The 25,666-nt window shown below is 36.9% G+C and overlaps 3 protein-coding genes and 1 long non-coding RNA gene across 4 annotated transcripts; all 4 read left to right on the top strand.

Annotated features, from left to right (window-relative positions):
- The first annotated feature begins 352 nt into the window (after positions 1–352).
- Positions 353–5,461, top strand: LOC120255811 (probable methyltransferase PMT26). Its single transcript, XM_039263582.1, is given in 10 exon segments — positions 353–447; positions 1,247–1,420; positions 1,422–2,261; positions 2,338–2,487; positions 3,022–3,292; positions 3,369–3,479; positions 3,968–4,142; positions 4,253–4,525; positions 4,754–4,948; positions 5,028–5,461. Coding segments are annotated over 10 exon segments (2,493 nt in total). The 5' UTR covers positions 353–360; the 3' UTR covers positions 5,245–5,461.
- Positions 5,462–6,150: 689 nt separating this feature from the next.
- On the top strand, positions 6,151–11,294 carry LOC120255812 (proteinaceous RNase P 1, chloroplastic/mitochondrial). The gene is made up of 6 exons (XM_039263583.1): positions 6,151–7,214; positions 7,666–7,755; positions 7,866–8,047; positions 9,534–9,654; positions 10,443–10,511; positions 10,867–11,294. The coding sequence occupies exons 1-6, from the start codon at positions 6,390–6,392 to the stop codon at positions 11,005–11,007; spliced, it is 1,428 nt and encodes a 475-aa protein (XP_039119517.1). The 5' UTR covers positions 6,151–6,389; the 3' UTR covers positions 11,008–11,294.
- Positions 11,295–12,247: 953 nt separating this feature from the next.
- Positions 12,248–14,595, top strand: LOC120255813 (magnesium dechelatase SGRL, chloroplastic-like). The gene is made up of 5 exons (XM_039263584.1): positions 12,248–12,542; positions 13,034–13,213; positions 13,296–13,463; positions 13,598–13,744; positions 14,276–14,595. Exons 1-5 carry the CDS (start codon positions 12,363–12,365, stop codon positions 14,387–14,389), a joined length of 789 nt encoding a protein of 262 aa, XP_039119518.1. The 5' UTR covers positions 12,248–12,362; the 3' UTR covers positions 14,390–14,595.
- A 1,881-nt stretch (positions 14,596–16,476) lies between these two features.
- On the top strand, positions 16,477–18,360 carry LOC120255815. The gene is made up of 3 exons (XR_005535107.1): positions 16,477–16,695; positions 17,639–17,790; positions 17,869–18,360. It is a non-coding gene; the product is annotated as an uncharacterized LOC120255815 (long non-coding RNA).
- Positions 18,361–25,666: the final 7,306 nt, after the last annotated feature.

Raw genomic sequence — 25,666 nt, 5'->3', positions numbered from 1 at the left:
TCTCACAACCAAACCTCGATGTTCCCTTCCGACCTCCTTGTCTTCCGGTAACACTATAACTTAACCAGTTCCTTCAAATAACGCCAAAACCATAAACCCATTCACCTAATCCCATGTCCCAACCCAATCATCTTGGGCTGGACTACTTTAACTAAAACAGTCAAAGAGGAACATCTCAGTTTTTGCCGTACAATCACTTTCCCTCCCCATCCCCCCGCCATCAAAACTATTTAGAAAATCAAATTTTTTTTTTTCAATAATTTAATTTTATTTATTTATAGAATTAAAAAAAATCAAAATTTATATTATTAAAATAACAACGCCTCTCACCGCCTTTTCTCTCTCTTAAGCTTCACTCGTATGTATATATATATATATAGAGAGAGAGAGACCACTGCTCTCTTCTCTGGATCTTGGATTCGGGAACTGTTCTTCAGCTTGCGAGAGGTATGATTTTGGTTTCTTTGCATCCGATGCGTAGATCTCTTCACCAATGCTTGGTTTTTCTTGAAATTTTTGGGATTTTTTTTTTGATGTTTTTTTGGTCCATTTTTTTGTCATAGTTTGAGTAGGGTTGGTTAGATCTGGTGTCACTCTGAGTTCTTAGTGATTTAAGCTTCATGGAGATGTTTACGCGTCGTTTTTAGCTGCTGGAATGATGGATCTGCTGGTTTAGTTCCGTTTCTTGGATCTTTGAATCGTTGAATTCGTTTAGTGTTTGTTCAAAGTTTCTTATACTTTCAGATCTATGCGTTAGCTTGTGTTTTGGTTGTGGCTTTGCATTTTGCATTGTTTATTTGAGGGTATGCTGTTCTCCTTCAGTTGATTGTTTGTGTGAATTCTTATAGATCATGAATGAATGCTTGCGATTTGGTGGTCTTAGTTTTGTGGCTTAGATGTTTTGATCTTTTGAGTATATATGTAGTTTAAGCACCAGAATTCGAACAGTATATAGTTTTGTGGCTTAGATCATGAATGAATGCTTGCGATTTGCGATTTGGTCGGTTTGTAGCACTATGAGCTTCATATCTGATCTTTGTGCTGATATTGCGGTAGATCTGATGAGTTTGGTCGGTGATCTGAATGTAACAGTATATAATTGTGCTCTTATAGGTTAAGTGAAATAATTAAATAAGAATTCAATTGATCCATCTCTTGTAGTCGGTAGATTTGATGTTGTAGGGAGAGTTGAAAATTTTGATTAATTGGTCTTTGAGCTAAGTAACTGTAATTATCTATTTTGTAGGCATTTAAAATGGCTCTCGGGAAGTATACTAGGGTGGATAATAATAGGAGGTCATCATCGTATTGCTCGACGGTTGCCATTGTTGTTTTTGTTGCCCTTTGTTTGATCGGAGTTTGGATGATGACATCTTCATCAAGTGTAAGTACTGTGGATATGTCCTCACCGGATACAAATGTCTGAGTCAAAAGAGCGAATTCCTCAGATTAATTCAAAACCATTTGAGGATAGTTCTGGGGATGTGCCTGATGATGCTAAAAGAGGAGAAGATAATGACGCTGATGCGAACTCTTCAACAAATGTAAATGTGGTGGAAAAGAATCAAGATGAGAATTCTGATGATGCGTCGAAGAGTGGTACATTTAATGATGCAAATGGGAAGGTGGAAGGTGGGGATGCCACCACTGATGGTGGCCAGTCAGATAATGAAGATAAGAAGATGGATCAAAATTCCGATGAAACTCCAAGTGATGAGCAAAACAAGAATAATGAGGTGAAAAATGATGAACAATCTCAATCCAATGATGAGAACAGATCAGAACAAGATGAGAAGCCCGATGGTGAGAAATCGCAGAATGAAAATGATCAAGTACAGCAGGGTAAGGGTGGGCAAGAACAGGACTCTGAGGCAGGACAGAGCTCTGATGATAGCAAATCTGAAAACCAGGGAAAGGATCAAGGTTCCAATGAGGTTTTTCCAGATGGGGCACAATCGGAGCTTCTTAATGAGACCACTACCCAGAATGGGGCATGGGCCACACAAGCTGCTGAGTCAAGGAATGAGAAGGAAGTGCAATCATCTTTGTCTAATGGCCAATTCAGCTGGAAGCTTTGTAATATCACTGCCGGAGCTGATTATATCCCTTGCCTTGACAATGAGAAGGCTATCAAGAAGCTTCCTAGTACTAAGCACTACGAACACAGAGAAAGGCATTGCCCTGAAGAAGGACCAACCTGCCTTGTTCCTCTTCCGGAGGGATACCAAAAGCCAATTGAGTGGCCAACAAGCAGGGATAAGGTATTATTATTATGCCTATTAGTCTGCAATGAAGCTGTTGTTATTCTAATCAAACTTGATACCACATGTGTTGCAGATATGGTACTCCAATGTCCCCCGCACCAAGCTTGCAGTTATAAAGGGTCACCAAAACTGGGTAAAAGTTTCTGGAGAGTATCTCACTTTTCCTGGTGGTGGAACTCAGTTCAAACATGGTGCACTTCACTACGTTGATTTTATCCAAGAGGTTGACTACTAAAATTAACCTTTCAAACTTCTACTATTATGCTTGTGTCATGTGGTTTTGACTTGCACAGTTTGCTTTTCTTGCCACCTTTTTGATGGATCTACTTTTATCCTGCTAAGTTCTTCAGGCATAATTATATCTGTTCATGTTATGTTGATTATCTTAAGTTTTTTCCCCATGTTATGTCTTGATTTTTGCAGGCCACTTTCTAATTTTTGTCACTGATATTGCTTTCCTTCATTTGTCCATCTACTTGTGTGGTGTGTTCTGAGATGAAAGAAATTTCATGTTTATTATCCATTAACAATACAATTATATGCATACCTGCTGTAAATTCAATTTGCAGCCAATTAATACCAGACCGTGTTGCTAGGCAATAAAGCTGTGAATTGTTGTTTTAAACATCTACATTTTGGGTTAATGTTGTGCTTGCAATTGCATCCGCCTTTATGTTGTTGTTAAAGTTGCTGTATTAAGAGACTGACTGAGGTATATTGATATGCATGACATGGATGTGTTTATTATTTGTTTCAGGCCAGGCCAGATATAGCATGGGGAAAGCGAAGCCGTGTTATTTTGGATGTTGGCTGTGGGGTTGCTAGCTTTGGAGGTTATCTCTTTGATAGAGATGTGCTTACTATGTCATTTGCCCCTAAAGATGAGCATGAAGCCCAGGTGCAATTTGCACTTGAAAGGGGAATACCAGCCATATCAGCAGTCATGGGCACCAAGAGGCTTCCCTTCCCCGGTAGGGTCTTTGATGTTGTTCACTGTGCCCGATGCAGGGTTCCATGGCACATTGAAGGTATGCTGCTGTGCTGAAAATTAATGTTCTGGTTTTCGGTGAATTTCCTTGAGATGATTGAAATGGGGAATTGCAGGTGGCAAGCTCTTGTTGGAGTTAAATCGTCTTCTCCGTCCTGGTGGTTATTTTGTGTGGTCTGCCACTCCAGTTTACCAGAACCTTACAGAAGATGTTGAGATCTGGAAAGGTAAAACATTTTTGCTCATATCTGTTAGTTATTTACACCAAGAAAATTTAATACTAATGCAGAATGAAACATTTCAAAGTTTGTTCACATGACATTCCCTCTGAAATATTTAAGAGAAGTTTGACATTGATATGACGGGGACTCTGTGGTTTACAAGGACAACATAAAAGCTATCCTTTTAATAGTTAATCTTCTTTGCTGAATCCTAATTTATTAATACCATTCTTTGCAATTGCACTAGCAATTTTCCTCTTTTATGCAATATTTTTAATTATCTCCTATTAAAAAAAAATTTCTAAGCACAACAATTTGCTGGAATATATTACCTGTTTAAAAGTGTACATTGAGTGGTTAGATTATCTTACATTATTAAGTATTGTTAATACTAAAAGAAGCTTTCAGTAAATTTGACCTTTCCTGCAACTATAGGATGGCATGCCTAAGAAAGTATTTTGTTATTTCTGACTAATTTTGCAAAATGATGCCAGCTATGTCTGCATTGATGAAATCCATGTGCTGGGAAATGGTCTCTAAAACAAAAGATACACTGAACCAAGTGGGCTTAGCAATCTTCAAAAAACCATCCAACAATGAATGCTATGACAAGAGGGCAGAAAACAATCCTCCTGTTTGTGGAGATGCGGATGATGCAAATGCAGCATGGTAATCTTGCTTTATTTACTACTTGTATTCATCGGCTTTGCTTTGTTTTTTTTGATCTGATGTGTGCATAGCACTCCTTGATACCTGTTTGGAAATTTCAATGTATATAGGAACATCCCCTTGCAAGCATGCATGCACAAAATACCTGTAGATACTGCTGCCAGGGGGTCACAGTGGCCACAGGAATGGCCATCAAGATTGGAGGAAACACCATATTGGTTGGACAGTACTAAGGTTGGGGTTTATGGTAAGCCAGCCCCAGAAGACTTCCAAGCAGACTATAAGCATTGGAAACGGGTTGTGAGCAAATCATATTTGAATGGAATGGGAATAAATTGGTCATCCGTAAGAAATGTTATGGACATGAGATCTGTTTATGGCGGGTAAGGAATTACTGCTCATCTTCCCATCTTACTTCCACAGTATTCACTTTTATGCATATTCCTATAATTACAATTCATATAAACAATCAATACCCTGGAGGTTAGCTACTGTTATATACCATTTTGTGTCCAAAGATGCAAAAGGTCATTCAGAACTATTATTTTGGTTTTCCACTGTACTAGCACATGTTTATGCTGTTAAATTCTTGCTCATGTCGGATACGTTAGATTTGCTGCTGCGTTGCGGGACATGAAGGTCTGGGTTATGAATATCGTTTCCATTGATTCACCGGACACACTTCCAATAATTTATGAGCGTGGATTGTTTGGTGTGTATCATGATTGGTGCGAGTCATTCAGCACGTACCCCAGAACATATGATCTTCTCCATGCAGATCATCTTTTCTCAAAGACGAAGAAGAAGTATGAAATACTATATTTCTCGGACATTTCACACATCATAAACTCTTCTCTATTCATTAACATTTTCATGCCAATGCAGGTGCAAATTATCAGCAGTGATCGTGGAGGTGGACCGGTTACTGAGACCAGAGGGGAAGCTGATAGTGAGAGATGACACAGCGACAATAAGTGAGGTAGAAAACATGGTGAAATCTCTGCATTGGGAAATCAGGCTGACCTACTCAAAAGAGAATGAAGGGCTGCTGTGTGTTCAAAAGACAATGTGGAGACCAAGTGAATCTGAATCTAATTTATAGAATATCATTATATAGTTCTTCAACTTTTGGCAAGGAATTATATTCTTTAAATCTTTTTGGTAGTTGCTTGTATTCAAGTGTGTTGTTTTTGGTATATTGTTTTCATTTTTTTCCTAACCCTTTGGAGGGGAAGGAGCTCTTGTGACCTCCTCTTAAGCGGATTGTAAAATCATCTCTCAATATATATTCAACTACTGTGATAGCAAAGTTTCTCTTGCAGCCCTCTTTCTGCCTTAAATTTTCATTTGCCTATCAAGGTACGAGTTGACAAAGGCCGTATGTTAGATATATATATATATTTTTTCTCTCATGTATTTTTAAAAAATTATTTTATTTTTCCAACTTATCATAATTTATAAACAAATCTCGGAAATAATAAAGGTATGTTCTAATTGATTATAGTAATTTTTTTGAAAATAATTTTGCAAGTAATATAAATTTGTACCTTAAGTAAAAGCAATTGAAAATCAGGGGTTAATCGGATAAATAATCATAGGAAATTAAAAAAAAAAATTGTTGTTTTAGAGATTCGCGAGATATGGACATAGGTCACTGTTTGAAGGAGACATGATTCTTTCGCTCTTTTTTTTGGTAAGTAGTAAAAATCGTTAACATATTTAAAAATCCACCATGTAGCATAATTTCTAATATGGTTTTGGTTTATTTTTTAAAATTTCAACTTTTCACAAATTTAGGAGAGATTAATAAATAAATAAAATCTTTTAAATAAATTGATAATTTTGGCTATGTCAATAAAAAATTTAACATTATATATAACGACAAAAAACCATGTTTGTGTTTTAGAAATATGTGAAATCAAAGGGATATATATATATATATATATTATTATTATTTTTTTTATAATAAAAAAATTTTCTTGTAACATAAGTGATAGATAACAGAGAGAGAGAGAGAGAGAGAGAGAGAGAGAGAGATGGCTACCTCTCTCTCGCCCAGTCTCTTCCGCCACGCTTCTGCGCTCCTCCTGAAAACCCTCACACCTCGCACTCGCCCGCACGCTTCTCTGCGACCCAATCACAAACACCTTGCGCCCATTACCACCTCTCCCATCTCCTCCACCCCCAAAACCCTCCAAAAAACCTCGCCGGGACTCACCAGAGAGCCTCCTCCGCCACCGCCTCGACATGTGCTCCAAATCCCTCGACCTTCCTTCGGCTCTCCACCTCTACGACGACGCCCTCGCCTCCTCCCTCTCCCTCAACCTTCACCTCTACAACTCCCTCCTTTACCTCTGCTCCTCCTTCCCCCACCCTCTTGGCCTCCAGCGTGGCTTCCAGATCTTCTCCCGCATGTCTGCTGACCCTTCCGTCGTCCCCAACGAGGCCACTTTCACTGCTCTCGCTCGCCTTGCCGCCGCTGACAAGAACCCCCGTCTCGCCTTCCAGTATGTCCTCCAGATGTATAGTTCTGGTATCCCTCCTAAGCTTCGGTCCTATGGCCCTGCTCTCTTTGGCTTCTGTGAAAACCGCGACCTTGATGGTGCTCGTGAGGTTGAAGCTCATATGGACGCCTCTGGCGTCGTCCCTGAGGAGGCTGAGCTTGCTGCATTGTTCAAACTATTCTCTGAGTCCGGGAATGCTGATGAGGTTTACCGGATTCTCCACCGGATGCGGGTTTTGGTGCGACGCGTGTCTGAATCGACTGCGGAGATTTTGGAGCGATGGTTTGAGTCGGATGTAGCTGCGGAGGTTGGAGTAGAGGATTGGGATGAAAAGAAGGTGAAGGAAGGGGTGATTAAAGGAGGAGGGGGTTGGCATGGGCAGGGGTGGCTTGGAAATGGGAGGTGGTGTGTTGGGAGGAGTGAGATGGATGGGAATGGAGTGTGCCAGAAATGTGGGGAAAGATTGGTTTGTATTGACATTGATCCAAATGAGACTGAAGATTTTGCAAGGTCATTGTCGGCTTTGGCTTGCCAGAGGGAGGCCAAGGATGATTTCTCTCGCTTTGAGGTCCATCTCCATTGCTTTATTTGCATGTCTTGGTTGTGCTTCTTGCATTGTGGATTGTGGTTTAAAAGTTTATTACTTTATATTGATGTATTCTTTGTTTCTTGAATTAGTGTTGTCTTCTCTATGCCTTTGGATGCATTTGCACGAAAAGAAACTAACATAATGGGAACAAAGTCTATCCTTGGTTTGATGCTGCTCTGAGTAGCGTAGGGAAGTTTGTCGTCAAACTTCCAAAGTAGGGACTGATAAGCTTTGTGGTATTTGTTTTTGCATTATGTGCATTTCCACAGTTTATGTATATGTATAGGATGGAAGTGGACACTGGTTGATGCCCTCTTGCGAGAGTGATTTGAGAATTGCACCATTTAGGGATTCAAATAGTATTTTATTATTTAGAATTTTCTTACTTATGTCTTGAACAATTGCTTTAATTTGATTATGCTGACTGTAGGAGTGGCTTGACCGCTGGGGGCCATTTGACGCTGTCATTGATGCTGCCAATGTAGGCCTTTGCAATCAGCGTGATTTTAATTTTCATCAGGTAAATATGTTCATGTTGGATGTTATTTAAGAATCATTGCTTTATTTATTTGTTATTAATTTTGAGTAATCTCAAAATGTTGAATTATTACTTTTTTTTTCTTTTGGCAGTTGAAGTCTGTTGTAAATGGGATGCGAGAAAGTAGTCCTTTGAAAAAGTTGCCACTTGTTATTTTGCACAATAGACGTGTCAAAGGTGGCCCAGCGAATTCTCCAAATAATAAGGCACTTATAGATTCTTGGCGAAAAGCTGGTGTCTTGTATGTTACCCCTCATGGATCAAATGATGACTGGTAAGTTCTAATTTATGTAACAGTTTGACCTTCTGCCACATTTTGTTTGTCAAATCTGTGACGTGCAACCCTGAAAACCATGCCGTAAATGAGGAAAATTGATGCCTTTCTGGAACAAAAGGGGTATGGGTAGCATTTCCTGGTGACCTTGAGTGATTATTGTTGATCTGCCCCTAACTTACAAATGCATCATCTCGCTGAACCTGTAAATGTCAGATGCCTCATTTATTTAACAAATTATTTAATTGCTAAGGAAACTATGGTTAGGTGTAATTTGGTTAAATGGCAATATCATACCATGTTTACTCCACGGTCTCCATCACATGTTGTAGTTTATATTGTAGAACCGTTCTTGTTTAGATTTCATGTTAATATCATACAATGTGTATGTGATCATATGTGGTAGGTTCATTTTGTGCTGAAACCTTTTTTGTGGTCTATCAGTTATGCCAAGTGAAACACAGCACTGCAAAGTGTCTTTGATGATGGAATTATTAAATGTGGTTGGAATTGGGAAATAATGACAATTATTGTTAAAGAATGAGACCAGTATTCAGCCAGTAGGCTTTGTCTTGTCTCTCTATTGATTTTTCTTGGTTGGGCCATCTAATTAGAGTATTTCCTCTGCCTTCTGCAGTTTAAATATTTTTTTCTAAATTGGCAGAATTCTTATATTTCTTCTCCACAGGAGTATATAGTTACTTGTAGTTTGCTTAATTTGCAATTGTATTTTATGTGCTTTTAATAAATAAGCTATTTAAAGGTGATCATTTGGATTGAGCTTTCAGGCATTGTTAGTTACTATATGTATATCTTAACTGAAATTTCCCAATGTGTGCAAAGTTCTCTTTTGTACATCACTGTCAGAATTATTTTAACCTTTTTATCCATATTTCTTACTCTTAAATCTTTGTTCTTTATCATTATATGTTCGCTTGTAAAGTTGTGAAAATAGTAATTACTTATTATGGTTATTACATGGGGATGGCATTTTTTTTTTCTCTTTTTGGAAGAATAGAGAAGAGAAAGATTGACACTGGATGACCTTGCAATCACACCTGTTGTTTCTAGACAAGAGGATCTAGGCTTCAACAATAAGGAGAGGGAATCACACCCTAAAAGTAGCAAAAAGCTAAAGAAAAAATTGTATTCATTCAGTAACTTGACTGTTCTCCTGGAAAGAATCCATCTTACTTTTTATGTAGATTGCAGATTTCCAAGGAAAATTTGAACACAAATAAGATGTGACTTTCTAAACTGGAACACATAAACTTATAAACTTACTGATAAAGTCACATAAGTTTAGATCTCAGGCAACTGCAAAGCCTAAACCAAGTCAAATAATAGTGTTGGACTACATTTTGTATCAAAGTTTTGACCAGTACTTTGTATCGCTTCTGACTTTTTGGGGCTCAGCTTCATTCTATGACTCGACATTTTTACATTGGAAGCTTTTGTTTTATGATTTGATTTTCTCATTAAACAGGTACTGGTTATATGCGGCTGTCAAATGTAAATCTCTGCTTGTTACAAATGATGAGATGAGGGATCACTTGTTTGAACTTCTTGGGACCAGCTTCTTTCCAAGATGGAAAGAAAAACATCAGGTTCTTTTTTCCTATTCATACTTTTTGTTTCCGTAAGCATATTCATAGATCTCTTGCTTAATTTATGTCTGCTCAACTCTTATTATTAATTTGTGTTTAAGCAAAACCAATTTTAACCTTGCAAAGCCAGTAAATCCGGCATCTGAATTTTGCCTACATTGTGGATTATTATGGATTTGAGTAATTTATCACGTCCATTGAAAAAGTTCTTCTGTCAAATGTGATTTGAATTGTTCACACCTTCATGAATATAACTAATGCTTTCTACTGAATAGTGTGTATGTTTTGGTATTACCTCTGTGATTCTTGTACATGTTGAGGAAATAACATTAGATTTATTTTTCCTAAAACAGAACCAAATCGGCCAATAACTGAAGATGATTTAGCAGTTGCATGTCTTGTATAATTCTTTAAAGACCAGCCTTTGTAAGTGAAATATTGAATGTCCTACTAGCAAAACCTTTTTCCCCTATTTGGTCCTAGATTCTTTGAATAGAGAATGACCATCATTTCTATCCAAGCTTCAGACTGAGGCTTAATTATATGTGAAGCAATCAATTGGCTGACTCATTGATAATAGCAATAGCCTGCATTTGCAATGCCACTTTAAACAAAAACTAAACTATGTACGATCCGTTGGCTCTGCTCATACATAAATACATTTAATACCATTCCCACTCTTGCCAAATTTCATTTATCTACACTAGTTTGTCTAATGCCATGCATATTGTCACTTGCGCATATAAGGCATTGTACTTAAAATTTTTGTTGTTTCTCTCAATTGACAGGTGCGACTCTCATTTTCTAGACGTGGCCTTTCTTTCCACATGCCACCTCCATATTCAATTGTAATACAGGTGAACAACCAAACCTTACATTATCATTGTTATAGTCACTACTTTATTTACTAAATAAAATAGTCACCTTGAATGAGGAGTTTGGGATGCATGCTGCTGCTTCATTAATCTTTCAGTATTGAACAATTTTAGATAAACCACTATTATGTCTTGTGCTTTGAGTGTTGGCATTGCCAAGAAATGAGGGAAGAATAGATGATCACTTGCTGCATATCGTTGAAGCTTGAGCAATTGATTCTTCTTAAAGTTTTTAAGTAACCAGATAGATACTTGTCATTGGATTGTCATCATGAAAACTATGGTGCCAAGAATTATTCTTCTGATGTGTTCTTTACCACCTTCTGTTTGTATATAGGAGTCTGAACAAGGTAGTTGGCATATGCCAACAACTGTTGGTGATGACATTGAAACTCCTCGCCAGTGGGTTTGTGTATCGAGGGATGCCGCATCCGATTTATCTTTAGCTGATCCACGGTTGATTCAAATGAAATCATAACATCGATATGAGCTGTTTCGGGAGAGCAAATGCCGTACTCGATGTGTTTTTTTTTTCCACTCTAATTATTTGTGCTTGTGGGCTTCATTCAATTCATGCATCATCTGTTGAAGCATATTCATTTATTCATATGGGTTTTTCATTGTCAACAGATGTGAGAGTTAGATTATGTTGTAAAAGTATGAAATTTTTGTGCAAACAGTATGTTATGATGGATGAACATTTGAGATTTATTCATGTTCTATGTCCAAATAAAATGAAAAAAGGAACCGAAATCCATCTGAAAACTGTGTATTTACTTATAGGTATGCAATTTCAGTTGTTAGATCTTGATTTATTTCTGGTTGAATTTGCGTCATATTTGAAGCATTTATGTTTAATATGAAAAGAAATAGGTAAACAAAAGAGAGAAAGTTCCATCATCATGCAAAATTCGGGTAAATTTTTGGACAGGACATCAAATTATGATATAATTTTGGGGTCTAAACTTCAATTTGAAGCAAAATAGTTACTCAACTGAATTTTGTTCCATCAAGTGGTCACTTGAGAAATTTTAGTCTATTTTTGATTGTGTATATATTTGAAATTCTCAAGTGACAATTCTATCAAGTGGTCACTCTCTATATAACATGTTGCTTGTTCAACTGAATTTTTAGTCCATTTTGAAACGTGTTCTAGCATTCGATGACGATTATCTCACTCTGCAATAGAAGTTCGAGCGTTCGATCGTAAAAATAAGTTGAATCTATTAGATAATAGGTTGAATCTATCAGATAGTCCTCTAGTTAAACAAAATTGAAGTTAAGTAATCAATTTGATTCAAATTGAAAGTTGGACCCCAAAATGAAAAATGCCATAGTTTGATGCCCTATAAAAAATTTACCTTGCAAAATCCATTTAACTTTTTAAAATTCATAAAAACTCCCTGAACTTTAAATCAGTGATTATTTTTTTTAAAGAAAAAGAGGGACTTAAAAGTAAAAAGTGAAAAAGAAAAGTTGCAATGACTGTTTATTTTAAAAGAATTTTGATAGAGACTAAGAAGTAAGTTACTGTAAAAATTGAACAATATGAACTGATAAAACCACCCAACAAAGAACACACCAATCTATCACATTATCCACTGCATTTCAGAGACCAGCCAATGAAATGCCACCAAGTGTCACTACTCTCACACACAGTGCATCAACACTTTTTCATCTTGTGTGGTGAGCAAATGTGCTACATGCACTTCCTCAAACCCAGTCCACAACACAAAGCAAATGCAGAAAAATTCCAGTGTCCCACATCATTCCTTGGTTTGGGCATTTGCAAGCAACCAATGAAATTGATGGAGAGAGACATGGACATGCAGTATGGAGGAGAATATTAGCAACATTTTGCTTCTCTTCTCTTTTCTGATGACTTCTTTATCAGCCAGGAATGCCTTCATCACTAGCTTTTCCATGTCTAGGGTTGTGCCCTCCAAACCCTTTGTTGTTTGCTCTTGTGACAGGAGAGACTACTCCCTTAACCATGGCTCTCTGGTCCTCAAGGTCTTCTTCTATCCTCTTCCATGTGATTTTTATTTGCTTGGATTAACAATGCTGCTAGTTTTGGTACTAATTTACAGTCCAAATAAGTGCATAAAACATCAATTGATATTTAATTTAACTTCTATGATTAGTTTGCAAGCATTGTTAGCTGTAGGTTATTAGTTCCTGCTTGTTTCTTGCATGGATGAAACAATGCTGTTTGGTTTTGTAACTATTTACCATACATGTCTGAATAGAAAGTCATAGAAAAATTATCAATTTGTGTTTTAGTTAGTGGTTTTCAGTTACTGCTTGGATCTTGCATGGATGAACTAACTGCTGTTTTGTGGTAAAATAAGATCAAAGAACATCCATTGATGCTCAGTTTATCCTACATTTTTTATTAACATTGCTTGCCGAAGGTTTTCATGGAATGCCTTCAAAAAATTTATGTTCGAATAGAAAGTCTTAGAAAATTTATGAATGCATTTTCTTTTAATTTTTATGCACAGGCTGCCACACTATTGAGTCCTCCCACAAGATTTGAAGCATCAAAGTTGAAGGTTGTGTTTATGGGAGAAGAGATGGAAAACCAACCATTCTGCAGCATTCCTAGAGCTTACACTCTCACTCACTGTGATTTCACTGCCAATTTAACATTAGCAGTCTCAAAAGACCTCAATATTTACCAGGTTATTAAACCTTCAAAACTCATATAAACATCAACAGAAATGTTTGCATGTTAAAATCTCAAAAAAATTTATGTGATTTCAGTTGAGAGAGTTTAAAACAAGATTAGAAAGGGATGATGTATTGGCTGAGTGGAAGAAGGTTGATGGAGAAGTGTCTTTGTATGTCCATTGTTATGTCAGTGGTGCGAACCTCTTGCAAGAACTTGCCACTGAGTTCAGATACTACATTTTCTCTAAGGAACTGCCATTGGTGAGCTATCGAAACAAATATTTTTGCGAAGAGTTATCTTTGTCATTTGAAATTATGCATACTCTGTAAAGTTTCTTTTTTGGTAATATACATATGTGAAATCTAGAGTTTTACGTATATATGCATTTGAGTAGGTTCTCAAAGCTGTTGTTCATGGAGACTCTGTCCTCTTTGATGAGCATCCAGAGCTAATGGAAGCAAAGGTATGGGTGTATTTCCACTCCAAATCAATCAAGTACAACAGAGTTGAATGCTGGGGTGCTCTCAAGGATGCAATGCAGGTAAGAATTAAGAACATGTTCCCAAGGCCTAGGATTTTTCGAATATGGAACTCAAGCCAAATCAAGTGTTTGATTGCAATGGATTTCCATGACCCATGTTTTGATTATAAGTTGTGTCTAAATTGAGTAAATCGGAATCCTACATTTAAAAATCTTTGAGATTTATATTTCCAAATCCCACCTTATCAGTGTTACATGGATTTGAAAATCCGTATTATGATAGTTCTTCGTTTGATTGAGAAGATTTGTGAATCCATGTTTAGATATTTTTGAGTTCAATTAGGAAGCTGTGATGAAGAATGAATTGAAGATTTTGACTTATGTTCATTCTTAGTGTGACTTGAGATCAAGATATCAAAGATATAATGAACTACAAGTAAACAAACACCGGATTTTGTTTCGTTTCAATTAGTATATTTGTAAATCTGAGTGATCAAATATAGTCAACCAAGCACACCTTGAATTTTACTCTGAAATAAGATCAGTATCAGTATAAATTTCAATCTTTTGTCTTTGTTTTTGTGTCAACAGAGAACATTGAACAGCTATACATCAAGTGACATCCAGCATGCAGTCATGGAAAGAATTAGAAACAGTTGGAATACTAGAACAATTTTTCATGCTCTTGTATCCTTCCTACTTTGACATCAGAGTGAAGCAATGGTGCCATATCTGAATGAATGTAAAAATCTCCATGAGATGAAGCTTGTTAATAATTAGTATACATAGACATTCATGGCACATAAACATAGCCTTGATTGGCGTGGAAATCAGGATTTCTGAAACTATTCTTTTGCTGTAAATGCATTCTTGACCAAAAGTTCTCATTTATGGCAATTTATTTTATACTATTGTTCTTCTTGTGCTCTTCTAGATCGGAAAATATCTATTGCACTATTATAGTATTATTTTTTTTCTTTTAAATTAAGCATTTGTGACCGATTCTCATTTTTTATATAGGTATTTTATTTGGAGATCCGTTTTTACCTACGCAAGTTGCCGTCTATGACTCTATATTTCTTTCTAGAGATCCAATCGATATTGACTAAATGAAACTTATATATTGTACCTATTACTTGACCATCTCTGGTTATATATTGGAGGTTATAATTTCTTAAAACATGAAAAAATGTTTTATAACTACTATAACTCCTTTTATTACACCAAGAGATGCCATCTAACTTCCCTAACATCTTTTTTAATTATATGAAGAATTGTTTACGAACATCTATAACTACCATATAATCTGAAAAGATGCCATATTTAAAAATATTTTCAATATTTAAAAATAACACTCACACTGTCTTTCACCGCCAACAATAAGGATCTAACTCTAACAAGATAAGAACAAGTAAACTAGAGCTCTATCCCAACAAATACCATTCCTACATACAAGAGCACACCCTTCATCTTCTTTGGAACCCAACAAATACCATTCCTACATACTATAGTAGAAAAATCAGGACTTTTAGATCAAAATAAATCAAGATTTGGCTTCATTATTGAGTGGATGAGAATTCACTTGACATATACATATTTTTTAATGTATTACCATGAGCATCATTTTATATCATAGTGTAAGCTTTGAATTATTTAGTTGTAAGACAATTAAAAAAGAAAAAAAAAATGCTATTTAGGTGAAATTAGGGCTGAGTGCTAACCCCAGAGCTAAGATTATTAACTCTAGAACCGGGGTTAGCATTCGACTTAAATTTCAACCCAACTATTCAGCCTGAATAGCATTGCTCTTATAAAAGAGCTTTACCAACGTGTCTCATCGCCTTTCTATGAATTCTTTCAAATCCATTGCATTTCTTCCCCTTGAAGATCTTTCTAGTTGATAAACCTAGCATGCGACACATTAGCTATATATATATATATAAAGAATTGTGGACCGATCATGAGTACGATTTGAGCCTTTAACTAGTTTTAAGTATCAAGTATTACATTCATTGGTATATCTACTATATAAAAAATCATAAGAGTTATGGTGAGAGGCTAAGCAATGGAAAGAAGATTTGCAAGCTAAAAAAAGTCTGACTTTTCTTATGGACGTTCAAGTTCATATTAAATTCAACGGGTAAATTTTTTGAAAGGTATACCCTTTTTTCAATTTGGGGTTCAAACTTCAATTTGAATCAAAATGATACCTCACTTTCTATTTTGTTTCACCGGTTGGTTACCAGAAACATTCCGACTAATTTATGATGATGTGGCGCCGAAAAAACCTGTGTCAGCATCTGATCTACACTCTGGCACACCTAGTTGGCATGGCCATGTCATTGAAGTTCTCCACGTCAGATGCCACGTTGGATGAAGATACACGTGTAAAGAATGGGAACATGTGTTGTAAAAGCCCTTTCTTCTTCACAGGACTGAGAGATAGGCTTTGTTTGGATTGGCTTTTGGAAAACCCAGAAGTGTTTTTTTATAAGTTAAGCTTCAAAACGGGTTTTGAAAGACTGTTAGTTTGTATTGAAACTTTACGAAAAAGCTGGTACATAGCCAGAAAAAGTTTTTTTAATTAGTCGTGGCTAGAACTATGAAAAAGCTTTTTACATGTTCTGAATCCATACGTAAAATATCAATCTGAAAAATACTTAACTTACTCTGAGAAACACTTTTTTTAGAAGACTTCTACTAAACTAAAAAAAACACTTTTTTTTATAAGCCAATCCAAATAAGGCCATAGAGGGATGGTAAAAGTAAAGGTGGCTTTTCTTAAGATTTTTCATTCCCGAACAGAGAGATTGAAGGAGGAGAAGGTTGGGCTTCTCCAGGTTCTTCGTCCTTGAACCAAGAGAAAGAGGGAGGAAAAGACGGGTCTTCTTCAGGCTCTTCATCTGTTCGTTCTCTGTTCTTCAATCCGATGAGAGCAAGTTTAATTAAACCCAAGTTGTACTGTGATGAATACCTAAGTTGTTCTACATGTTTTGAATATGAGCATGAAGGTTGGGTAATTGATTTAATGGATGCAATTATTTCCAGTTATGATTTCACATGTGAAGATGAATGAAATTATCATGTGATTTAATTTGTTTCTTTTGCTAGTTTGGTTAATTGATACAATTGTTCATGTTTGTCTATTTTGGTTTGGTAATTTTGGTTGAAATTGTTTATGCTTGTGACAGTTGCATATGTTGCTTGAAGGAAATATTTAATTTTGTATGTCTGTTTGAAGATGATCTATAATTCTGTATGCTTGTGACAGCTGATCTGTAATTCTGTATGCCCATTATGATAGTTGCATATGTTGCTTGAAGCTGATCTATATGTCTATTTATGGTTGTAACTTTGGTTTAAAATGATCTGTCATTTGATGGTTTGAAATTATTTATTTGCATATGTTGCTTGAGGGAATTATTTAATTCTCACAACTGAATTTATTTGGATTTGTAGTTTAATTGAGTTACTTTGAGTATGTTTGCTATTAGCTGTGCTTGTTGTGTGGGTTAGTTTCTCTACCAATGTTAATTGACCTTTATTTGGTGATTTGGATGAAATTACTTTAATATTTTACATGTGCGTCTCTTGGTTTAAATTATTTATGCATGTGATAGTTGATTTGTAATTTGTTTGTTTAAAGTTACCAATGTGTTTATTATACTTTGCACATGTGGTTTGAATGAATTTAATTGTCAGAACTGAATGTAGCTTTTGTAAGTTAAAATTTTTTTATATGTAGCTTTTGTAAGTTTTTTTATTTTTTTATTTTTTTTTGTGCATTTGTGGCTTTGATTTAGTTTACTTGTTGGTTTGCCATGGTAGATGCCATCCAACTTTCACAATGCCCTATATCACAAGTCAGTCTATTTGTTTATTTTTAGTAACAAACTTGCAATAAACTTTTTTAATGTTCATTGGATTTCATTATATTTTATAAAAACATGGCAGGTGGTTACAACACCTGTCCAAACATCACAAGTGTCCAACCCTCCTGGGGAAACCCAATTGAGAAGATCAAAATTGAATATAAGGGGGTCCATAAAGTCAAAGAGAATTGAAGAAGAATCAACTATTGATGACTAGAGGATTATGACCCATAGGTGATTTATGTTACAAAACTTTTCTTGTAGGACTTGAAATCTTTAAGTTGTGTATTTCTTTTAACCCTAACATTACAGGTAGCTAGGAAAGATGGTGACACAATTAGGAGAGCACAATCTCTGAGAAATAAAGACATAAGTAAAAGAGGGGCCAAGAAATCAAAGGCAGGGATGAGGGAAATAGAGACAACTTTTGCTGCAGGTGGTTATGTGCTAAGGTCCCAGGTAAAATAGAATGATGAGCCAAAAAGAACTAAAGCAATAGGGGCTGAAAAGAAAAAAAAATATGGCTACCCCAAGAGTTAGATCATTTGCTGCCTCAACTAACCCACAGAAGAAGGTTTCTTGAAGGAAGAGCATTTTAATATTAGCTTCAGGGATTTTATGTTTCTCTTTTTTGGTTTTTTGGTTGGGTGACTTTGTAGCCCTCTCCAGGTGCAATTTTGTATGACTAATGGTATATTAAATCTGCAGAATGTATTTAATCTGCAGGGTTTTGTAAACATGCATTTTAATACAAACAATTATGTGGAATTGAATACATTTAGTGAATATCAATGTGCAGTTTATTGAGAATCTATAAGCGTGTTGGTTGAAAGGTTTTTACAGGTGATTGATTTCATCTTAAGTGTTTCAAAGTTATTCATTGTAATAAATTGCAGTTTTGTTGGTTTTGCATATTTTCCCCAGATGGAATCATTTTTTTTTATGCAAGTATCTTTACATTGTTTCCGCAACTCAAACATTTTTCTTTCTACATGTTCTGTATCTTAAACATTTCATTGCTATAAATAGCAGTTTCATTGTTTCAAACATCTTTTTTACATGTTCTGTATTTAAAACATTTCACTGTTATAAACTGCCGTATCATTGTTACTGCAGATTTATTAATTGAATCATTTTTTTTTTAATTCTGTGGATTCTTTTGCATTGGATCTGCAGGTTAACCATTTTTGGTGTTTTCAATTCAGCTTAAAGTGAAACTTAAGCATTATTTAGTTGACAAAAAAATTAAACTGACCATTAAAATACAACCACAGAGGCAAACCAGGGATAATGTTTGATTAAGAAAATACCCACTCCGATCACACAAACACTAGTGAATTGATGTTTCAAGCCAAACTAGGGATGATGTCTTAAACCAAACCATGGAATTTCAATTGTCCAATTGTAATATAATCATTACTAGGGCAAGCTCGTCGGTGACCGTGGTATCAACCATCATGCTTCTTCGCTGGCAGTCCGTCCATCTCTTCCTCATTGGAGTAGAGAAAGCCAAACTTGATCCTGTGGCCTTCTAACTGATCGTTGCTACCTCTTTCTCTTTCTCTCTATCTCTATCAGAGGCATGAAGGCGTTGACGATGACTGGCTAAGAGACTGAAAGTCCAGTGTGGCATCTGACATGGCGGACTTTGATGACATGGCCATGGCAACTGGGTGTGCCAGAGTGTAGATCAGATGCTGACGCAGGTTTTCCCGAGCCACATCATCATAAATTAGTCGGAATGTTTCGGTAACCAACCGGTGAAATGAAATAGAAGGTGAGGTACCATTTTGATTTAAATTGAAGTTTGGACCCCAAATCAAAAAAATGGTTTAGTTTGAATACCTTTCAAAAAATTTACCCTAAATCAACCTCATGTTTATCTACTTTTTTTACTGATTAATTTGAGAGTAGCTATTTACTTTGAATTTGAGTAGACTTAATTAATTAGAAACCTAGTAGGACCCATTTTATATAGTTTACAGCTTTGTATAAAGTACTAGTATGGCAAAATGTGTCAAGTGGTGGAAGACTGGTGCATTTAGTGTGAGGTTGTGGTCATCAACCAATTAGTGTGCTATTAATAAAGTTATTTGTTACCCCTCCATTTCCCCCATCTATTTCCCCTTCTAACAAGGGCCAGCGAAGCCTATAACTTTAAAAGTTATTCTATTAAGAAGATTATAGTTTTGACTCACTTGGTATTCTTAGATTTAAAAAATTATACTCTTAAAAATATTTAATAAAAACAATGTAAAAAAACTAACTTTTTTATTTTAAAAAAACCTAATTTGATAATAAGTAATTTATTACAAAATTAATAAGCTATGCTAGTAGTGCTTCAAATGTATTCAATACGATGGTTAATAACAACTAAATCGTGGATAATGATAAAAGTAAATCAAATTACATAGCTTCATCTAAGTGAAACATAAAGCACATCTACTATCTATTTGATTATGAACTTCAATCATGTGAACCCAAAAAAGTGAACTTCATGAATGATATATGTGCTCATAACTAAATAATGAGCATTTTCAAGTTATATATAGTTCCAAATGACTGCCATTTTATCACATTAGATTTTAAATGATAATTTTTTTCTTTTTTTTTAAAATAATATTAGAAGATGAGAAGAAAAACAAAGAATTTGCAACATGAAAAAGGAAAATTCTATAAATTTATGAACGAGTTATGTATTTTGAGTAATTATATCCAAAATATGTGACATTCACTGGCGGATTTAGGAGGGGGGAGCCATTATACCCAAAATATGTGACATTTACTGGTGGATTTGTTTGGTGGTGGGGCCCGGGGGTGCTCAAGCACCCCCTGGGCCATCATATATATATATATATATATATAAGAAAAAAATTACTGTTCACTCATCGTAATTTTTCAAAAGCTTCCCAAAAACCCTCCTACTTTTACACACCCGGACAACCCTTCCGTTAGTGTTTAACTTCACTATTACCCCTACTCGTTCACTTTGAATGGGTCCGTATTTGTGAAATCCCATTTTTGGCCTTGAAAATGGTGGGAAAAAGAAAAGCCAAATCATCGTGTTCAGCCTTTTCGAGGGACTTCTGCTTGGTTTCGATAGACAATGCATAGGGAGTTGCATTACATCTTATTGTTCTCCTCATTTGAGTTGTTCGACTTGATTACTGCGGTTTGCGTATCTGGTGAGAATCTCTTCGTTGCTATCGGTTTGACCATTCAGCGAGGAGTTTATTATGGCGACTTTCATTTGTGGTAGTCGGGTGAAGTTTATCATACCGAAATATATAAATCGGTTTCTCCAACGAGAAAAATGAAGTTGATTTCCATCGGATTGGTCGAGTGCACTTCATCTTCAAATGAGTGTATTCGATTTTTATTGTCGAGGCGAGCGTGTGCCATTGTCGTCTCCGTTTGAAAAGCGAGTTCATTTCGTTGTAAAAGTTCTTCTCGTTTATTGTTATCTGTTTGTATATTTTAAATAATGTTTAACTATTTGTTATTATCCGTTTAAATATATTACTAATATGTTTAATAATTGTCATATCCGTTTAATACTTGTCATCTCCGTTTAACATTATCTTTTACATGTATAACTTTTTCATATTAACGTTTAAATTCTCAAAGTCTCGCGTAAAAGCGGTGATCTTTTTCGTTTGATCCGAATTGTTGGCGGTGTACGTGGCGGTGGCGAGGTTATGGTATCCCGTGCATAAGATTAATGGCGGCATTAATTCTTATGCGACGTAACTATAAATATCCGAACACCCGTTCGTTGTAGTCGATCGATGTCGGTCCACTGTGCGTTTGATTTTTTTCTCGGATATGAAGAGTCAGCCTGCTTGTGGACTTCACACCATAAATAACCGGGGAAGAACCCTTCCCATGGACAACCACTCGTCGTCGTCCTCATCATCATCCTCCTCCTCCTCCTCCTCCTCTTCCTCCTCTTCCCATGGACAGACCACTCTGTCTCGAAAGGATGTTTCGTGAACCTCCTTCCTTATCTTGAGAATCAATCAGCCGTAATCACGCAACAAGTTAAATTATCTTTTCTTGCCCAAGCCGAAATGCTCGCATAATTGCACGAATCGCGGAGGATTCTCCGGTGGTGGATGACGGGAAGCAATTATGCGAGCTTTTCGACTTGGGTAAGAAAAGAAAGTTTTCACGTATTGCGTGATTGAAGAGGATTCTCTACAGGAGGGAGGTCAGGAAACATCCTTTAAGACGGGGTTGATATTTATCACTTGAGACTTTTTGTTACCGTTTAAGAACATTACGTCAGTGTACAACTATGTGGATTACGTGTTTAACTACCGGTATCTTTGCTTAAGTCCGACCATGACACATTGATTAATAGTCGTTTTTCATGAATGTGTTTGTTTAACCTTTTTTTAATGTTGTATGTTGTGCGGGGTTCAAGTTGATGCGCATGTTATGCAGCCATTGTGAGCGATTCGAATGTCTGAGACACTTGTTTTACGTTATCACGGGTCGAGTCGTGAGTGTCCAAAAGTCCTTGTAAATGTTGTAAATGTTGTAAATGTTTTGTAAATGTTTTTGTAAATGTTGTAAAGCGAATGTTTTATTTGAATGTGAACTTACGAAATTTAAGCGAGACCTAGTAAAAAAACAATGTGGGAAACAAAAAGAAGCGTCATTGTAAACAATAGAAAAAAAGTTAAACAATACATTGTTACTCTTTTAAACAATGACAGCGGTGTTTAAGAAAATACGTAAAGATGTTTAATCGGTGACCGGGAGGTACCCATCTTCAGCGATGTCGGTGAAAGCATTCGATTTAAACAATAACATATATTTTAAGCGAGTGAAGTCACTATATTTAAACGTTTAACGTATTATTTACATGATATAGACTTTATTTAAACCAGTAATCGTTATGTTAAACACTATGTGTATTTGTTTAAACATAAAAAAACTTGACGGTTAAAGCGAGATACTCATGTCGGCGATGACAATACGTCTTCGTCGCGACGATTGGCATATTTTTTTCCTTTTTTTGCCCTTCCGATGGAGGAAAAAAATACCGCCCAATCACATCACGTCTAGTCTAACCTCTATGCACTTTTTTTGGTCTTCATCGCGACGATTGATATATATATATATGCACTTTTTCTTGTTTTGCCCTATCGATTTGCTTTGTTTGTTGTTTACATCTTCTTCTTCTTCTTCTTCTTCTTGACTTATTTTTGTTCTTCATTTCATTTTGAATTATGCGATTTGGTTTTCGGTCGATATATTATGGAGAGTTTTTGTGGTATTGCTAGATTCGACGGGGGAGGGAAGAGTGCTAATGTTCGCGACTCGAGACTTCTTGGGAGTTGGTGTTAGGCGAGATATGTGGCGATGGGGTCTCGAAGTTTCTCTTGTCGGGGGTTAAGTTCATCACACGAGATGGATATAAAAGCGGTTTGCCCAATAGAAAAGCGATGTTGACTTCCAGTCGGATGTGTCACGTGCAGCTCCGTCTTCAAATGTCTTTGTAGTTGATCTTGTCGTCGAGACGAGAAAAATGTGCCGTTGTCGAATCCTAATGAAAAGCGAGTTTTACTCGTTGTAAGTTTCTTCTCTTTTAATTGTTCCGGGTTGATGCGGGGCCATTAGTGTTTAAATATGTCACAGTCATCTGGTTAACATATTGTACTAGTCGTTTACGTTATTAGTTAACTGCTTAAGTATTTAATTTAACGTTTAAATATTGTCATTATCACTTAAACATTATATTCTCCGCTTAACATATTGATCTTTTTCATTTTGGTGAAGTGTTGGCGAGGGAATTCGATTCTGCGAGTGCTCGAGTTCATCCCCATGGTGACCACGGCAGGGCGTGGGATGTCTTCCTTCCTCGTCGGATCGTTACGAAGTCGTTTGTCGTTGGATATTGGACAACGTTTTTGGCGGTGTCGAACATTTTCGAGGGATGTACTTGAAATCATGCGATCAAAAGGGAATTTTGACTTCAAATTCATAAAGAGCGAAAAAAACATCGGGTGGCTGTGGAATGCTGCTGCCGATGCTTGTCGTTGGTGCCTTCATGCATCAAAAGAGTATAACAAAAAAACTTTCGAGAATCAAGACAATCAACCCGTCGCACACTTGCGGTGGTGGCGTAGGTTCGGCGTCGCGTCCGAGCGTCGAAAAAAATGGGTTAGCGCCACGAGTGATTCGAAGCTCGAGGACCGTCCCTTATGCAAGGCCATCGACATTCGAGAAGGACATGTTGCGGGAACATGGTGTCCACATACCATACAAGCGAGCTTGGTTGGGAAAAGAGCATGCGGGTGGTCCTCGGCACGGTGACATCTATAGCTATGACTGTTGCTTTGGTATGTGGATAAGGTGGGTGAGATAAATCCGGCGGCGTTGCGATCGTGGAAAAAAAGGCGGTGATCATTTTAAAGCGTGCATTCTTTTTCGTTCGGTAGCGTGTATTGTGGGATTCAAGAGGGGCTTGCGGGTCGGCTGCTTTTTCTCGATGGTACACACCTCACGGGAAAAATATCGGGGTACACTCTTTGGGTGCCCGAGGGAAAGATGGAAACAATGGTTTTTCCACGTCGCCTTCGGTATAGTCGACAACGAGACCGATGCCAATTGGACTTGGTTCATATCTAAGTTAGGCGATGCTTTATACGAGGATGGAGATTATCATGAGATAATTACCTTTGTGTCGAGACGAGTCGAGGGGCCTTGTGAGCGCATGATTGCAGAGTCTTCCCTTCAGTCGCCACATGCATCACTGTCTTCTACATTTGGAGGCCAATTTTATGAAAAGCCAATGTCGGACTTGGGAAGCCATTGAGGGAGGAGTCTTGGTCTATATGCTTCCGCATTGCGTAGGGCATCCACGGCTAAAAGATTTTGATGATACTGGTGAATGAGCTGCAGGGCCGCATCACCGAAAGCTCATCAGCTGGTTGATTAATAAATCGGATATGGCACATTGGTCGAATTATCTATTCGGAGGTGATCGTTGGGGTGAGATGTATTCAAGCGTCGCGAGTCGTTCGATGCTTGGATCAAGGAAGCCGCGTCATTTCTGGGGTGGCGAAAATGAGTGCGACTCCATAAGGTCTGCGAATGTTGGTTTTCACTTAACATTTAGTGTCACCCTTTAAACATTCTCAATCTTTGTTTAATTACACTTATCTGACTTTAAATATTAATCCTTACGTTTAAATATTTACAATAATGTTCAAACATGTTTATGAATTATTTAACCATCATTGTCTTTTGTTTAACCTTATTTGCGGGGTTCAAGTTGATGCGCATGTTATGTAGCCGGCGTGAGCAAGCGAACAAATGGGAGACCTACTTATGCCCAGACATACATTCGAAGGTAGAGATCATTGTTGAGGGACGGCCGAAAATCTTACGTGTTGGTCGTTGTGTCGATGATCGTTACGAATTGATCGACCGGTCTCGACAACTCTGTGAGATCTCGCCATCGAACTTGTTCGTGTCGAAGGTGGCAAGTTTATGGTATCCCTTGCGAAAACACGCTTGCGCAGCAATAATGCGAGCAGACACCAGCGTACATCGATTTATTAGCGAGTACTTCAGCGTCGACAATTACAAGCTGGCGTACAGAAAGCTATATTCCCCATACCCGAGCGATGGCGAGGCCTTGAGGCGGATATCCCTGAAAGCTTCGTTTGCGACCGCTTTGTGACGAAGGCGACTGGGCGGCCTAGGGCGAAAGAGGATCGAGTCGCAAGCGTTTGATGTCCGCGAGTTACATTGCGGCCGCTGCCATGGATCCGGTCGCGATCGGCGATCTTGCAGATGAAAGCGTCGCACGACTAGGCATTGTAAATAAAGCCAGAGCGATGGCGGGAAACATTGTGTATTGATGGGCAACTTTCCATATTTAAGCAGAGACATTGTTATTTTAAGCGGATACTTTGTAATTTGAAATATTTCAGCTGATGTTTAAAGCGATATATAGTATATTTAAACAATGAAAGTGAAATGTACACAATTAGAGCGTAAATTAAACAATGAAATGAAAGCCGAATGGAATTTAACACGCTTTACAATTCAAAACAAACAAAATTTACATTAAGATATACAAGTCATGCTCTTG

Source organism: Dioscorea cayenensis, unplaced genomic scaffold (genome assembly GCF_009730915.1).
Source record: "Dioscorea cayenensis subsp. rotundata cultivar TDr96_F1 unplaced genomic scaffold, TDr96_F1_v2_PseudoChromosome.rev07_lg8_w22 25.fasta BLBR01001205.1, whole genome shotgun sequence".
Taxonomy (NCBI): Eukaryota; Viridiplantae; Streptophyta; class Magnoliopsida; order Dioscoreales; family Dioscoreaceae; genus Dioscorea; species Dioscorea cayenensis.
This window is presented reverse-complemented; position numbering and strand designations above follow the sequence as displayed.

Excerpts from the sequence above, each read along its gene's own strand:
- LOC120255812 (XM_039263583.1), top strand. The coding sequence starts at position 6,390 with ATGTGCTCCAAATCCCTCGACCTTCCTTCGGCTCTCCACCTCTACGAC. Across the intron at positions 7,215-7,665 it reads ATGATTTCTCTCGCTTTGAG|GAGTGGCTTGACCGCTGGGG; the intron begins GTCCATCTCCAT and ends TGCTGACTGTAG. Across the intron at positions 10,512-10,866 it reads CATATTCAATTGTAATACAG|GAGTCTGAACAAGGTAGTTG; the intron begins GTGAACAACCAA and ends GTTTGTATATAG.
- LOC120255813 (XM_039263584.1), top strand. The coding sequence starts at position 12,363 with ATGGAGGAGAATATTAGCAACATTTTGCTTCTCTTCTCTTTTCTGATG. Across the intron at positions 12,543-13,033 it reads ATGGCTCTCTGGTCCTCAAG|GCTGCCACACTATTGAGTCC; the intron begins GTCTTCTTCTAT and ends TTTTATGCACAG. Across the intron at positions 13,745-14,275 it reads CTCTCAAGGATGCAATGCAG|AGAACATTGAACAGCTATAC; the intron begins GTAAGAATTAAG and ends TTGTGTCAACAG.